At 35.6% G+C, this 14,636-nt stretch overlaps 1 protein-coding gene across 1 annotated transcript in view; it reads left to right on the top strand.

Annotated features, from left to right (window-relative positions):
* Positions 1-379: 379 nt before the first annotated feature.
* The window catches only part of cpne9 (copine family member 9), a 119,417-nt gene continuing 105,160 nt past the window's right edge, over positions 380-14,636 (top strand). Inside the window, exons 1-2 of the mRNA XM_088915805.1 lie at positions 380-456; positions 9,458-9,498. Of these exons, the coding sequence (XP_088771931.1) occupies positions 380-456; positions 9,458-9,498 (118 nt within the window). The remainder of the gene's footprint in view (positions 457-9,457; positions 9,499-14,636) is intronic.

Below are 14,636 nucleotides of genomic sequence, written 5' to 3' on the forward strand. Positions count from 1 at the left end.
TGTTTTTTCGGTTGTCACGGCTCTCGGATCTGACGGTCACAATAAAACTTCAGCATTCAACACTCGGCATCCAATGCCTAGCCTCTTTTTAGAATTTTTCATTTGCTGCTGCCTCCACCTGCCGACAGTTAAAAAAATGCATGACAAAGAATTCATCAGAACTGGAGCGCTGCACAGACTTCATATCCACTAGCAATGAAAAAGAATGAAAGCACATTGAGTTAGTCTTCATTTATGGAACCTTTCAGTTGATACTTATTAAGTACTCGGTCACAAGCCTTCTATGAAAACGTAAGGATCAGAGTCCTGCGCCTCTTCTTCCCTTTTTATAGAAAGACGATAAAACTGTTGTAATTTAGATTAATTAAGAAGGCTGAGAATGGCGTCAATTGGAGACTTCGATCCTCTCCACTCCAGCGTTCCTGCAACTAAAATTGAAATCACCGTTTCGTGCAGGTAAGCGCGCATGATTTGTTATGTTAAGAAATATCAAATATCAGCACTGACACGTTCCAACTGCTAGAAATAAAAATACATGTAAAAAAATCGCAGCAGGCTGCCTAACTTCAAACATTTAATCTTTTTGTAAGTTGCAAACCGTGTTGCGATAAAGGCGATTGAGGCATTCAAAACAAGGGTGAAATGGGAAAGACGCTACAAGTGAAAAGGCGTTAAGTAACTACATTGGATGCACCCCACATACTGCGAAAGCGTGCGTGGTGGATGTGTAATAAAAGCGTGTTTTTTCACGTTCTGTTAAATGTGGTCAACAATAAACACCTTTCCGCAATTTAATAGTTAAGCTTAGCTGTCATAAGCAGCTACTCCGTATCGACACTTGGAATACTGCTTTTGCGTGTGTACTGTAGGTCCAAGCATATATTGTAAGTACCATTGGAGGGTATGAATAACATAAAATGCACTCACCGGCTATTAATTTGGGGTGGGTCCTACATTTCAAGTCTAGAGTATCTTTGGAGAGTTCTGCACCCAGTGGCTTGTGACTTAATTCCAGTCATTTGGGTTGATTTTCTCTCAATAAAGTAAGGGTGATCATTAAAAGTTTAAAAGCAGGAATTTGTCAGGTAACAAAATTCAGTGTTAAAAATTAGTCAGGTGAATTCGGTTTTCTGGAAGAGAATGACAAAACCTGATTTTAGTTAAGTGGACGTTAATTGTGTTCTGCCTGGGCAGTTGTACTTGCAGATTAGGCATTGCAGGTTGTTGTAATGTGATGTACTGTAGCATCAACTTTATTATTTATGGAAAGAAACAATCCTGTGGTGTACTGATAGAGAGTGGGCATTTAGATTAGCAAACAGAGAAGTTTGTTTAATAGGTGATGTTAAACTAAAACTAAATGCTTTCTGCCTTATTAGCAAAATGATCCCACGAAACCTGCAATGCAACTGTAATTATCTATTTTATTACTGTCTAATATGTTATCTTGTGGAAAAGTTGCGGAAAACAATGTTTTTCAAATTTGTCAATACTTATTTTCCAGTAGGATCTAAGGAATGTTAATTTATTGAAGAAAACTGAAATAGCTTTGCTTTTTAATTGTGCATTCAAAATAGTTCAGTATACTCAATATAGTTTGTAGTCTTTAATTTTAAAACACTTTAGGTTATTAACCAATACCTATCACAAAAAATTAACATTACTGTTGCAATACAATATCTATCAAGCACAAGAATAAGTCTAATAAAAGTGATTAAACTGTGTTAAAGAATATGTGGCATTTCTAATGTCATCATCAGTGTGTGTTGTATAGCATGCTAAATTATTTTTTAAATTACATTTACAGGAGATCACTTATCAGATTTGCCTTTGTTTCCTGTTAATATTGAAATATAATTTTACTATTTTCACATCTTTGTAGCTATCTTTTTTGAGTCGGTTGAATTATTGTCGAACCAACCAATCATTTCTTGTCTTTTCTCCTGTACAGTATGCTTGATTTCATCAGTGGGTGTGTGTGGAAGCAGTTTTGTTAGACAGCATTCCAGGAAGCTTTTCACCTTTCAGATTTTGAGGGAATGAGAAAGGAAGGATCCGAACAGTATTTCAGTCTGAATGTGGAGGACGTTAGACAAATGGGCCATTGGTCTCAGTTTTATAGGCTTATGCAATGTGGCTATTTTTTTAGAAACAGAATAATTCTTTTTGCTCACAAATAACCTTGTTAATGAAACTCAAACAGTGCTGTGGATTAGATACTGCTGTAGACTGTTTCATGCACAGTATGTATACAGATTGTTCCTAGTTAGTTGCTTCCTATATTCACATGTCTTTCCATCACAATTTAAATTGTTCTTTTTCTTTATCTTCTTCAAAGAAGCTATGACTGGAGGGTTAGACTAACCTATCCTTATTTGAAGATCTGCAACCAATCCCATAAAATTCTTTAACCATTTCATTAATCATCTAGCTTCTTGCATCACTGGTTCTTTTTGAATCTTTACTTTTAATGCGAATGCCAAAAGCCAAGATGGAATAGACCAGTTAAATAAGTACACCGATCTGAATTGCTCTTTTAAGGTTTTAGAAAACTACCCATTAACTTCCACGGTTTAAAGGTAGCACGCGCAATGTTGGAATCTGAAAAAAGTCTATAATTTTTTATATTGTTAAGTTATTTTTTAAATTTTGGTATATCTACATCATATTACATATTGTTGTGTTTTTGTATTTGATAGCTAACAAATAGCAACACAGTGGCTTGACAGTTAGTGCTGCTGTCGCACATCTCTAGTGCTCTGTGTTGGGACATCTGTCTGTGTGGAGTTCACATATTTTTTCTTGGTCATTGGGTTTTTCTTGAGTTTTGGTTTCCTCCCATTTCCCAGAGCCATGTACAGTAGGCTAGGTTTTGATTGGTTATTCTAAATTGTTTGTGCCTGTGGCCCTGCAATAGGTTGGCATCCCATCCAGTTTGAGAGCAGTCATGTGCTCTCGGTCCAGCCTTGTGCCTTATGATTCCAGGACAGGACCCAGTTTTCTGTGATCAGAACAACTTGGGTGCAATGAATGAAATCCTTATATTCAGTTTTTTTTCCACTTGTTTTTCAGCCATATGTAAAATTTTGAATTGCATCATAAAAAGGGAAAAGCCAACCTGTATCTTGACTAATACTCATGGACATGAGAGGTTTATAATGAGTTACATACAATTAATATAGTACCTTCCTGCATTGAACTTTGCATTTTGGCAATTTGAAGTTTTTACTTTCAGTTGCTTGACATTCATGCCCCTTTGGGGGAATATCAGCATTATCCTAAGCTTTTATAATAAAGCTATTGGTGTTGTGAGTATGGAACAGCATTCAAATAAAATTATTAATAATATACAGTAATATTAAAACCATAGTATCTCAAGGCTGCTTTTACTAATTTGTAAATAGGAAATGCCCAATTAGTGTAATGAAAGCCATGAAAACCATAGATTTATTTTCAAGTTTGAATTGATTGCTAAGATACCAACAAGCAGATCAATGCATTTAGGCCGCAGGTGCCGCTGAAGCAGGTCTTTGTGGATCAATCACATGACCATCCCATAATCAGACATGTATTTGACAAGCCAGACAGTTGCCTAATTCATCTCAGACAAGGCTCACATTTTTCAACAATAAGCTTGATTTCCTTAAACAGATGATTAGAATAACATTAAAAACTAAACATTAAGAAACGTGTACTTGCTGTCATACACAAGGAAGGTGAGGAACTTATTTTACTTAGTGGTGCATGCATCTCTTCTATCATGTCCCGTGTTAGAAAAAAATCTTTTAAAAACCTGTTGTGACTTGGAGGTTGTTGCAAACTACCCTTGATGCTGGAACATTTAAATAAAGGGCTCTGTTTTAGCATCTTAAAAAGTCTTGTTGGCGATTATTAGTAATCTTTATTTATTTAGTGTGTTTATTTGTTGTGTTTCATTTCCAGTGTTACATGTATAAAGAAATCTAATTAATATAGTTTTTAGTTTTTATTACCACTGTGTTAATAAACTCACCCAATGATAATGACTTTTATTTACCATTTTAGGTGCAGATATACACTGCTGTGCAAAATTCATAAAGTGTAGTATAGTGCTTATTGTTTTTCTCCTCAGTATTTTCACTTCTTTATGCATAAACATTGTTTTGGCAGTCTTCTACTGACACCTCAGCCATTTTAAGGTAATCATGATCTCTAAATTGAAGCAAAAATTAGGCACTTTAGTTTAATGGTTTTCGTATTAATGAGGAATACCTTTTGCATCACCATGTAAAGGCAAATGTAGCATCTCATTCAGACCATAGGTAACCATGCATGGGTCTGCATATAGGCACCTGAATCGTCAGTGGTGCACTGCTGCTCCAGCAGTTGATACCAGAGCAGTTGAAGCACTGTTTCTTTTTTACCAAAGGTGCAGTTAATGTCCTTGCTCTTCACAGCCACGAGTTGTCACATGTCATGTGTTCCTTGAATGAGGCTGTGTGGTCTAAGGAGATGGTTCAAAAAGGTTCCTTAATGGTGTCATAGCTGTTGTGTGATCCAAGGTAGTTGGTGACAGACCTCTGTTGTTGGTTTGGATGATATCAGATGTTACTGCTGGTGATTATTCTTTGGATGTCTAGGGGTGCAACTCTGATCAAAAAGGCCAGTGTTCTGCAGTATTAATTTAATAGTGTATTTTTTTCCTCTCTATTGTGCAACATGTACTCTGCCAGTGAATAACCAAGAGCCAGCTCAGTTGGCAAAGGTGTGGACACATTTACTACTCATTCAGTTTCAACTATGTTCAGGATGATGTTACATCTGCATAGACAGAATGTAACATTATAAAGAATGCTGGGCTGAAAATTTGTGATGTGTTGACTTTTTCTTACAGTATAATGAGTATGCAAAAATGAATAACTTGTTTCTATATCTGCTACAAGTATGTACCCTGAGTTGCAGTGCCATGAAAAAGTCTTTGTGAATTGATTTCATGTTCATTCACAAAATTGAATTTGTAAGTGAAAACTGAAAATCCTTATTTCTTATGATTTTGTCATGCTACTCTGTACAGTACATGCAAGCTTGTGCATGTATGGAGCTGCACAGTATGCAGGCTGTAAGATCACTTCAGTCTTTATTACTTTTAATCATGATCGTTTGCCTTACCAGCAACAGGGAAATAAATACCACTTACAATGGTATATTATTGTTCTAGATTATTTGTGGGCCAGATCAGGCTCAATTTACTGCTGACAAATCTTGACAAACTGTAGCACACAGAGGCAGGTGTTGCTGAAGATGTCGCCATTGGGATTTAAAATGGAACCACTTTGGGGAATAATGAATGTTCTGGTCAGGAGCAGAATTTGTGGAGACTGACACTACAGAAGGAGAGGCAAGCTGCATAGCAGCTCTCAGGGGTATTGCCTTCTGTAGCTTGTCATCACGGAGAGAAAATAAACAAGACTTGCTGCTCAATTCATTGATCGAAGTCAATTGAAACAGATGTAAGACTGTAATATTCCAACATTCCTTCGGATGAGAAAGGAAGCCTCCAAGAAAATAGGAGTGGAATTTGCATAGCACAGAACACTTTCAGACAGGAAATGTGCCGTAGAATGAAAGATTAATTTAATTACGCTCTATATTAATAGATTAATAGAGGAGGTCCTGTTTTAGATGTATAATAAAGATGCCTCATTAGGGGGGAATCTTTTTCTCAATTAAACCTTTTATAAAAAATACTTTTCTTTTTGAACAGAACAAAATGAATACCATCTTTTTTTCTTGACATTTTTCTTATTGGTGATGCTTTGTCCTGTTTTTTTAGTTCATAGTGAAAAACATAAGTGTTTGTGTGAAACGTGATTTCATGCAGAATTTAGAGTTGAGTATCAATCCTGTCAATGTGGTACAATACGATTTGGACGTGGCACAGGTGGTTATTGCTCATTTTGAAACTTAAATCAATTTTCATTCTGACCTGGACATCATTTTTAAATGGCAGCTTGATCAGACACAAATGGATTGTGATGATGAGTGAGCACGGTCAATATCATTGCTTAACTACTGCAGTTCACGGTAACTATCACTTCTGAGAAATGTTATTTTTGGCATTTTGTCTTTTTATCAGTGACAATGGTGTCAGTTATGCGCCCAGCTAGGTTTTTATTTCCTTCTTATTTACTGTAGCAACAGTATAAGCCACTAAGTCCATTGTAGGTCTTAATGTTGGGAAAATTACATTTACAGTACATTGTGACTGCCTTCTTCCTGAATTGCAAGAGCTGACTTTAAAAGGAAGTGGTAAAATTGACAGATCTGGGTCAAACAGTCCCCTAACACTTGAAGACCAAGCATTTCAGGCCTCTGAACATCAAGTCTGGCCATCACACAATCGACAGTGGGAAAGCATCTGTCACACAAATGAATACCCTGATGGAAGTATACTGTAGGTCCAAGCATTACATGATCATTAATTAGAACAGGAAACAATGAACAATGTTTTTAAATCTACAACAATGAAGTTGTAGATTTAAACAGCAACTATGAAAATGAGACCTGATCTTTATTATGCTTGAACAACTAAAAATATTGCTGAATTAGAAGCAACTGTGTGTTAAATGTAGAGCAGCAGCACAACATTGCGTGAAGGGATTAAATATAAATTCTGTGGCATGTTTGGCATAGGTAGTGATCCTATGCCCAATGCAGAAGAGTGATTAAAAAGGAAAATCCTGTGGGGAGTAATAAGCTGTGGTTTAATTAATGTTTTCACACAGTCTGAAACCAATTCATGGCAGCTGCATCATCAGTTTCTACATGCCTAGCTTTATTAGTACAGTGGTTCCAATTCTGCTGCTGGTAATTCAACTGCGGTCTTCAAAAAGTAATCAGATTTTTGATTACAGACGCCAAAAGAGTCTAGTAAGTGTGTTGCTGTTATGTGTGTTTAGCTCAGAGGAAACTGTTCTTTTAGGGATAAGATGAACCTTTTCATCGGCAGCTGGACTGCGAAATTTACTTTAAAGCATATGAAAGCTGGATTTCCAGAAAGGTCTGTCTTCCAGATTATTCACAGTGATTTTGTTTTCTAGAACCATGCCAGGCCAGATGTCCCATTGATTCATACAGAGGAACAAATTCCATTTTAAATATATTTATATAATCATGCATTAAGATCACAGAAAAAAAAACTTTTTAGTGTGTGGTTATACGGTATGTACTCACCTTACATCTGCTCTTCCAAAACCGAGGTATTTAACTAACTTCCACACAAATTGGGGAAAAAATAGTGAATCAGGTTTAAAGGTATAATTCTTTGTTACTCTAAAACTGTATAATATGTTTATACCAAGAGGTGTTCCTTGCTTTTTAAAACTATTTATATTGACTGATATAGTTGGCCGAGCACCTGCAGTACAGCTTCATTTCATTGGTTGGAGCTAGCAGACTGTTATTAAATGATATTTGGAGAGAATATTGAGAATCAGTATTGAGGGTTTCAAATGACCATTAGCAGCTGTGATTGGTAAAATTCAATTTCAAGTATTTTTACTTGACTGGGTGATGGAAAGAGCACCACTGATGCGCTGTAAAGGTGTTTATAAAGGGATTTTAAGGAGTAATGGGATGTGAGGATGCCAGGATATGGAATGCAGTAAATATGTAATGCAAATTTACTGCATAGGCTCAAATTAGTGCTTGATATCTATTATACTGAAAATTGCTTAATGCATGGTTGGATAACTTGAGTCCTGGACAGACATGATCCAGCAGGGTATATTGGTTCTTTTTAGGTGTTCGAGGTTCTACGACTGAGAGCAATTCCAAGCTGATCAGCGAAGGCTGTGGCTTGTTCAATCAATAATTAAGGCTCAAAAGATTTAAATTTTCATTCTCTCAATAAAACTTAATATGTACTTCTTCTCATCTGGGAAATGAAACGAGTTGCCCTTCTTCGAGATTCTACTAAATCTTCATGTTTTGTCATTATGTCAGGCCTAGAAATCAATAGATGAAGGTTGTCCTGTTTTTAAAAAGAAATCACAAGACATTGCTCTGCAGTTTTGTAAAATGTTGGTCCCAGTGAGATATTTACTGTGCTTAACCATACTTTTTTTACTTCACCTTTATTGCTTCTTCCTGGAAATAATGAAATCTAATTCTGTTTCTGGAATACATTTATTTTGATATTTTCCTTAAGTGTCACTTCTTTCACCAAGAGAACATCAAAGTATGCAGTTTGCAAGATATTTTTTCATATTTCTTTAAGGGCATCTACATCTGGAACTGGAATAATTCTTGGTCCTCAGTTATATTTGCACTCAGAGATACATGTATTTGAACATCGTAGTATGCAGTCTTTAAGATAAACATAGACAAGAATCTTAAATTTACTAAAATGTACATCATTGAATATACATTAGGCACAGTTATTACATCTGGAACTGCATAATGTTTGATGCGATAACCTAATTACCCATGCCATAAAATCTTGCAAAAGCTGGAAGCACATGCCTTCTATATACACCTTTTGTTGTTCAATACCATTACGTGTTGAAAAAGAAACATGTCCTGGATTATTCTACTCCCTGGTGAATGTTTTTTTTACTTGAACTCATCTCAGAAATATTGCTTTATTGAGCGTTTCTGAAACTGCAACACTGTTTACTTTGTGTTTATTGTAGCATTGGCTTCTGTGATGCAATTGGCTTGCATTCAGCTTTCTCAAAATCTTATTTCCAGGGTCGTGATTAAAACGGGGGAAAAAATGGGAAGGATTGAATCATGTCTGTATTGGCTGCTCTCAAATGGCCACCTGTGCAAGATTAAATAATTAACAACAATTAATGGACGGCACTTGATTACTTGGTGTAACTTTTTGTTCCTGCACACTTGTTTGTGCCTCACTGACTGGACCCTCTGTTAAAGGTGAAAAACGCCAGATCAAGTGCTGTTGTCATGGTCCTCTTACATTGTGAAATATCTTTTTCTTGCCACACCAACATCTGTACTAATATTAGGACATACTGTATTAGTACAGATGATGGACAACCCCTCTCCACTACCCATCATTAGAAGGCAAGGATGGTTCTTTGTTAATTCCTATTTAGAATTCCAGGTGTGGGTAAGGAAGGATTATATCCTTCACAGAACAACAATGATGTTAGCTGAGGTATTGCAAACGAACTCATATTCTACATGTGGTTTTATCATATTTAACAAGCTTGTAACTTGTATTACTTTTGTTACTCTTTCTTGCTGTAAGATTTAGATACCTCTCATAAGATTTGTTACATAGTGATAATGTGGACATTGGTTGCTGTATTTAATGACAACGAAAAACAGGTTTTTATGAAATAGTGTTGCTTACTGTGCATTCATTAATCATCAGAAAGGCAGGTTTTTATTGCTGGCTGGTCTAACGCAGATTTCTCTTTTTAACTTCCTTTTTTCTGTCTTGTTTCCATAGGAACCTTCTGGATATGGACACATTCTCCAAGTCTGATCCTGGTATGTAATGCATATTTTTAAAGAGTAGGGGTTAAATGTCAGTGCCTTTATGTATAAAGGTTTCCTTCATTAATTTGGTTGCTGGGCTGTCAGATCTAAGACTATTATTACAATTCCTTGTTACAGGGGTTTGCTCAGGTCATCAGTAAATTGGTTCGTACATTTCCTTGTTAGATTCCATGGGAAAAAATACTTTACTGAGAGTACAGATAGTATCCCGTGGCAATCTTCCAGAAAACCCTTGAAAATAGAAATACTGTAAGCCCAAGGTCATGTACTGCATCAAACTGACACATTTTGTATTTTACGAAAGGACAAGTAGAAACGAAGGCGAGTTTATTTAAAACGGCACTTTTGTGGGAGTCTGCTATCAAAGCTATCAAACCATGTTGTCAAAGCTAATACTCCTTCTCCTTTCAAAAAACAGCTGGATCAGATCCACCTTGGATCCATTACCTACTGTCAACCACATGAAGTAAATGGGCTGAATGACCTCATTAAGTTTACAGTCCTTTTGGATTCCTTCCAGGATAGAAAGTTCATCTAGGATATGGCTATATGCTTTGAGCCTTACCTCTCCTTGATTTTAGCATTTCCTTCTATATAATCACAGTTTTTGGCTTTCTATTCTGTTTTCTACATTGTGCAGCTTGAGACCTTGATTTATGAGTCAATGTGAATGGGTCCCTTTCATAGTTTTTCCAGCTGTCTGTGTGCTGTGTGTGGTGTTTACAATGTACTTGCATGACAGACTACATACCTGTTTGCATTCAGATGTACTGTGCCTGTTATTATGTTTGATCTGTTTCTTGCTGACTGCTCATATGCTCTCAGGGTGATGACTACCCAGAATCATTTCTTGTCCCTGACAAATTTACCAAGTGTGTCTCTGTTTGGGTTTAGTTAGCAAAATAGGGAGTCTGATTCTTAATCTAAAATTGCACCATGGAATACTTCTTACAAATCTGAAATTAAATACCTTGAAAATATGTTTTTGTTCAAGTTTATTATTATAAGGGAAATGATTCAAAAATTTAATTTTAAAATGTTTCAAATAGATTGTATGCAACTCTCCTTATTCCTTTATTACATATTAACTAAAAAATGTCAGCTGTGGTGGTTTAGACTACTTTTATTTTTCTTACAGTCCCTGTTCCCCTATTTTATGTTTGCAACTGTATATTTTAATTAATATTATATTAAGGTGGGTTAGTGTAGTATTATTTGATTACAAGGATCTATGTAACTGAAATCCCCCAGTTTCTTCCTAGGGCAATATATATTTCTACTATCATTATATACTATAAATCATAATATGAATATTGACTTTTTAAACTTGCCTCTATTAGAAAGCTGTATACTAAGAAATCAAATTCTTTTCTCCTTTATAAAAGAAGGGATAGCCAAATGATATCAAAATAAAATAAAATGATAGGTGAAATACTTACAGTATTACATCTTAAACACAATATCCAAAAAATGTGCAGAGGTCAGGACTCATATTGAGAAAGCTGATTGGGAACCTGTATTTAAGGTTGTTTCTACATTCATGTACCTATATGTTCAGACCAAAAGCACAGGGAAGTGTTTTTTTTGGAAGGATTTTGCATTACAGTGTTTGCTTTGAAATGTCAAGTTCCATCATGAATTTATACTATTGATGTGTCTTTCAACAAATCTTGCATCAGCAGTGAAGTTAAATATTGGGTAATTGGTTAAGGAATTATGTTTGTGTACAACAGGAGGCATAGTGTAATGCAGGGTACAATTTGAAACATAAGAGGAAACTCAGTTCAAATATAAGCTTTGGAGAATGGTGCTTTATTTTAGCATTATAGCTTCATTTGAAGTTCTCAAGTCAGTAGTAGTTGGTAGAGTTGTGATTTGTTCTGTAAATGATTTGGTAAAGCTGTCCCGGTTAGTACCACCTTTGGTTATAATACAAAGATAGTTATTGGTACTGTTGGTTGCCCTTGTGAGCTATTATATCTGAGAAATATGCATTTGTTTGAGAAATACAATATCAACAAGTCATGTTGAATATGAACACAGAAGCAGATTACATTTCTTAGTAAGGTATATTTTCTATTAATAATTAAAATGTTTTTGTGAAGCGAAACATTGATTTCTGTATTTCATTGTATTCATCATTTGATACTTAATAATTTGGTTTACAAGTTATTTTCGTTTGGAAACATAATTGAAATGAAGTTACAAGTTGTTCAGGAAATCTTTCAGGATTCTAATTTGAGCCTCTTCTCTAAATGTCATTTTTATTTCTTGTCTGGTAAATGGATAACCTTTTACTTGTTCAATCACATTGATCCATCAAAATGGATTGTAAATTGTTTTCTTGACCAAATTTTTTTTTCAAAACTTGCTTTTGAGGTTTAGTAGTTAACTTATCATTTTTAGTCTAGAAAATTCAATTTTTACACTATTTGCTTTAATGTATCTCAAACACTTGAGGCCTGCACACTACTTTTAGTATCACAGCTTTGAGTTAATTCATGTAATCATGACTGGACATGATGCATAAAAAAGTGCAACAATATTAAGATCACCCTCCCTTCAATTTCCATCTGTTGGATTCTCTTCCTAGTGTATATCAGGTCATATCATAGTCAACCTTGGCTTTAAGCTGAAACCTTTAGGAAATTTAATTTAATTTTAAAGTTAGCCTATTTTACAGTGAACAGACGTGACATTTAGAAATTCAGGCAGTAGTGTGATGAGCCATTTTCTTTGCAAAATGCTCAGTAGATGCTGGTGAGCTTTGACCGCTGTCAAGTGTGTCCCTTCGTGAATTTTAAGTCTTGCTATCCTCTAAAGAGAGATCCATGACTGATATATTGGAGTACTGCAAAATCAAACAGATTAGCGTCAGGTTCTCTGAAATAGATAATGACCTGGAAGCTGGTGTTCCAGACATCAAAAGTCAGGAATTAACTTTAAAGGAGAATGCTCTATTCAAGCACGGCCTTTTATCTGAGAGTTCACATTCAAAAGCAACCTGTTCATCAGATCTGTCACACAGGCCATAGACAAGAGTGAAAGCTTGTTACTCTTCCAAAAATAAATTGTAGAAAAACCGCCTGCCTCTGATGCTGTACTGCACGTGGTCTCCATTTATAAAGGACTCTGCTTCTGTATTTTCTTCCAATAATCTGTTTCGGCTGAAAGATCAAATTACTCCCATCACCTGACTTTTCTTAATAGCTCTCTCTAACAGTTACCAGTTTCTACCTTCCAAATACTGTGATTTTTTTTTTCATCTTTAATACCGTAAAAGCTGCTTTTAACATACCAATGTGAAAAGAAATCTGAGCATAACATGCCAATCATCTGGTGACTGTAAGATCTTTTCAGAAAGTGAATAAAAGTATTTTGGGGGTTTTGGAGCAACTATGAATTGACCCGATTTTCACATTTCCTTGTAAATTGCATTCCTTCTATATTGCAAGCCTCCTTTTACCAATACACGAATGTTCTCTTAAGATAAATATTACAACACCCATAAACCATTTTCTAAAATGCTGAGTAGACCTTTCAAAGACCTTTCAGAAAGAGGATGTTTGTTACAAGCAAAAGAAACTGAAAAACAGGGACAAAAATGAACTGATTTTTTAATAAAAAGTCTTAAATGTTAAGTATTCTAAAAAACTTTTGGTTTAATTCTAAAATTGGGAGATTCTATTCCCTTGAGGCCTTCCTGCTGTTGAAAGTCTTGGGAAATCGAATAGTTTGGTCTCTTGAAATTGACTTAGATGATACACAGGTTACCTCCAACTTATCTGGCTATCAAAATTCCCAGGAATAGCCGACATTAAAGACAACTTTGTTTTAAAGAGACCTTAAATCTATTCATTAATGTCATACAACTGGTACTGTGTCTTCTATCTCCAGATCTCACACAGGTCAAATTCTGTTTAAATTAGCTTGAAAATAAAGGCTAAATAAAGGCTGAATTGGTTGGAATTTTCAATTTGAGGTTTTTGTTGTCCACCATGGGGAATGCAATTCATTAAGTCACGCCGTTGAAGACATTGCAGTTACTTCAGGGAGTTTTTAATGGAACATAGCCATCATCTCATTTAAAGGTAGAGGATCTGCTGTACTGGAGCCTTTGCAGCAGTCACTTTCTATAAAGTATGCAATCTGTCTGCCACGAGCTTAAAGACACAGCAGTAATTTCCTAAGCGATCACGAATTTATTTATTTTCCCCACTTTTCTTTGTGCAGAGATGAACAATGTCCTTGTGTGCTTCACGCATCAGCAAGTATATCGGCAGAGGCATGTTTATGGGACTTGATGGGGTTACTTCCTTATTGTGATTTTAGATCCCCCATCGTGTGGGTGATGCCAGTCACATAGCAGAGACGCCTTGCAGTAACAGAAAGGTTATGCACCTAATGAGGAAATTTTGACCTTGATGGCGCAAGGAGACTCCAGAATGAAGCTGATTTATGCCCTGCCCTTGCATCTTCAAGGCATGTCCTTAATTCCAGACGTGAACTAAATATACCACCTCAGAGGCTTTCTTCACAACTATTCAAAGTACAGAATTTGATTGCTAGTACTACAATGAAAGAGCTAATTATTATTTTTGTGCAGTTGGTATTGTACACAGCTTGTTCAACAAGCAGGTGAACAAAGCAATTACATAGCCATAGATGTGGGGGAAAAAACCCCTAAAGATACATTTTGGGTAAAAATAACAACGTTTTGCCTTAATGTGGTTTTACACTCAAAATTACTAGCAATTGTCAGCAGATCTGCATATTATAATTTAAAGCTAGTGATACTGCTGAATTCCACATTGAGTAGTACTACTGTGGTTACAACTGTATGTCTTTAACTGCTGAAGACAATATCAGTTTAACAAAATTTTCCTTTATGCTGCGTTGAACTTAGATGTTTGTCTGAAATCTTTATCAGATTCAGCCGTGCGATACATTTTAAAACTATCCTCACTTTTTGTATTGAAGGTTGTAGAATATCCAGACTTTATCGGATGGAGTCTGACCTCCCAAGGTCACTTTAAAGTAATTTTTCTCGAGCAAAATCTGAGCAACCAAAAGACAAGTGTTTTGTGAAGAAAAATCAAAACCCTTACACCAGCATTACTTTGTTAAAA

This window comes from Atractosteus spatula, chromosome 5 (assembly GCF_055471065.1).
Source record: "Atractosteus spatula isolate fAtrSpa1 chromosome 5, fAtrSpa1.hap1, whole genome shotgun sequence".
Lineage (NCBI taxonomy): Eukaryota > Metazoa > Chordata > Actinopteri > Semionotiformes > Lepisosteidae > Atractosteus > Atractosteus spatula.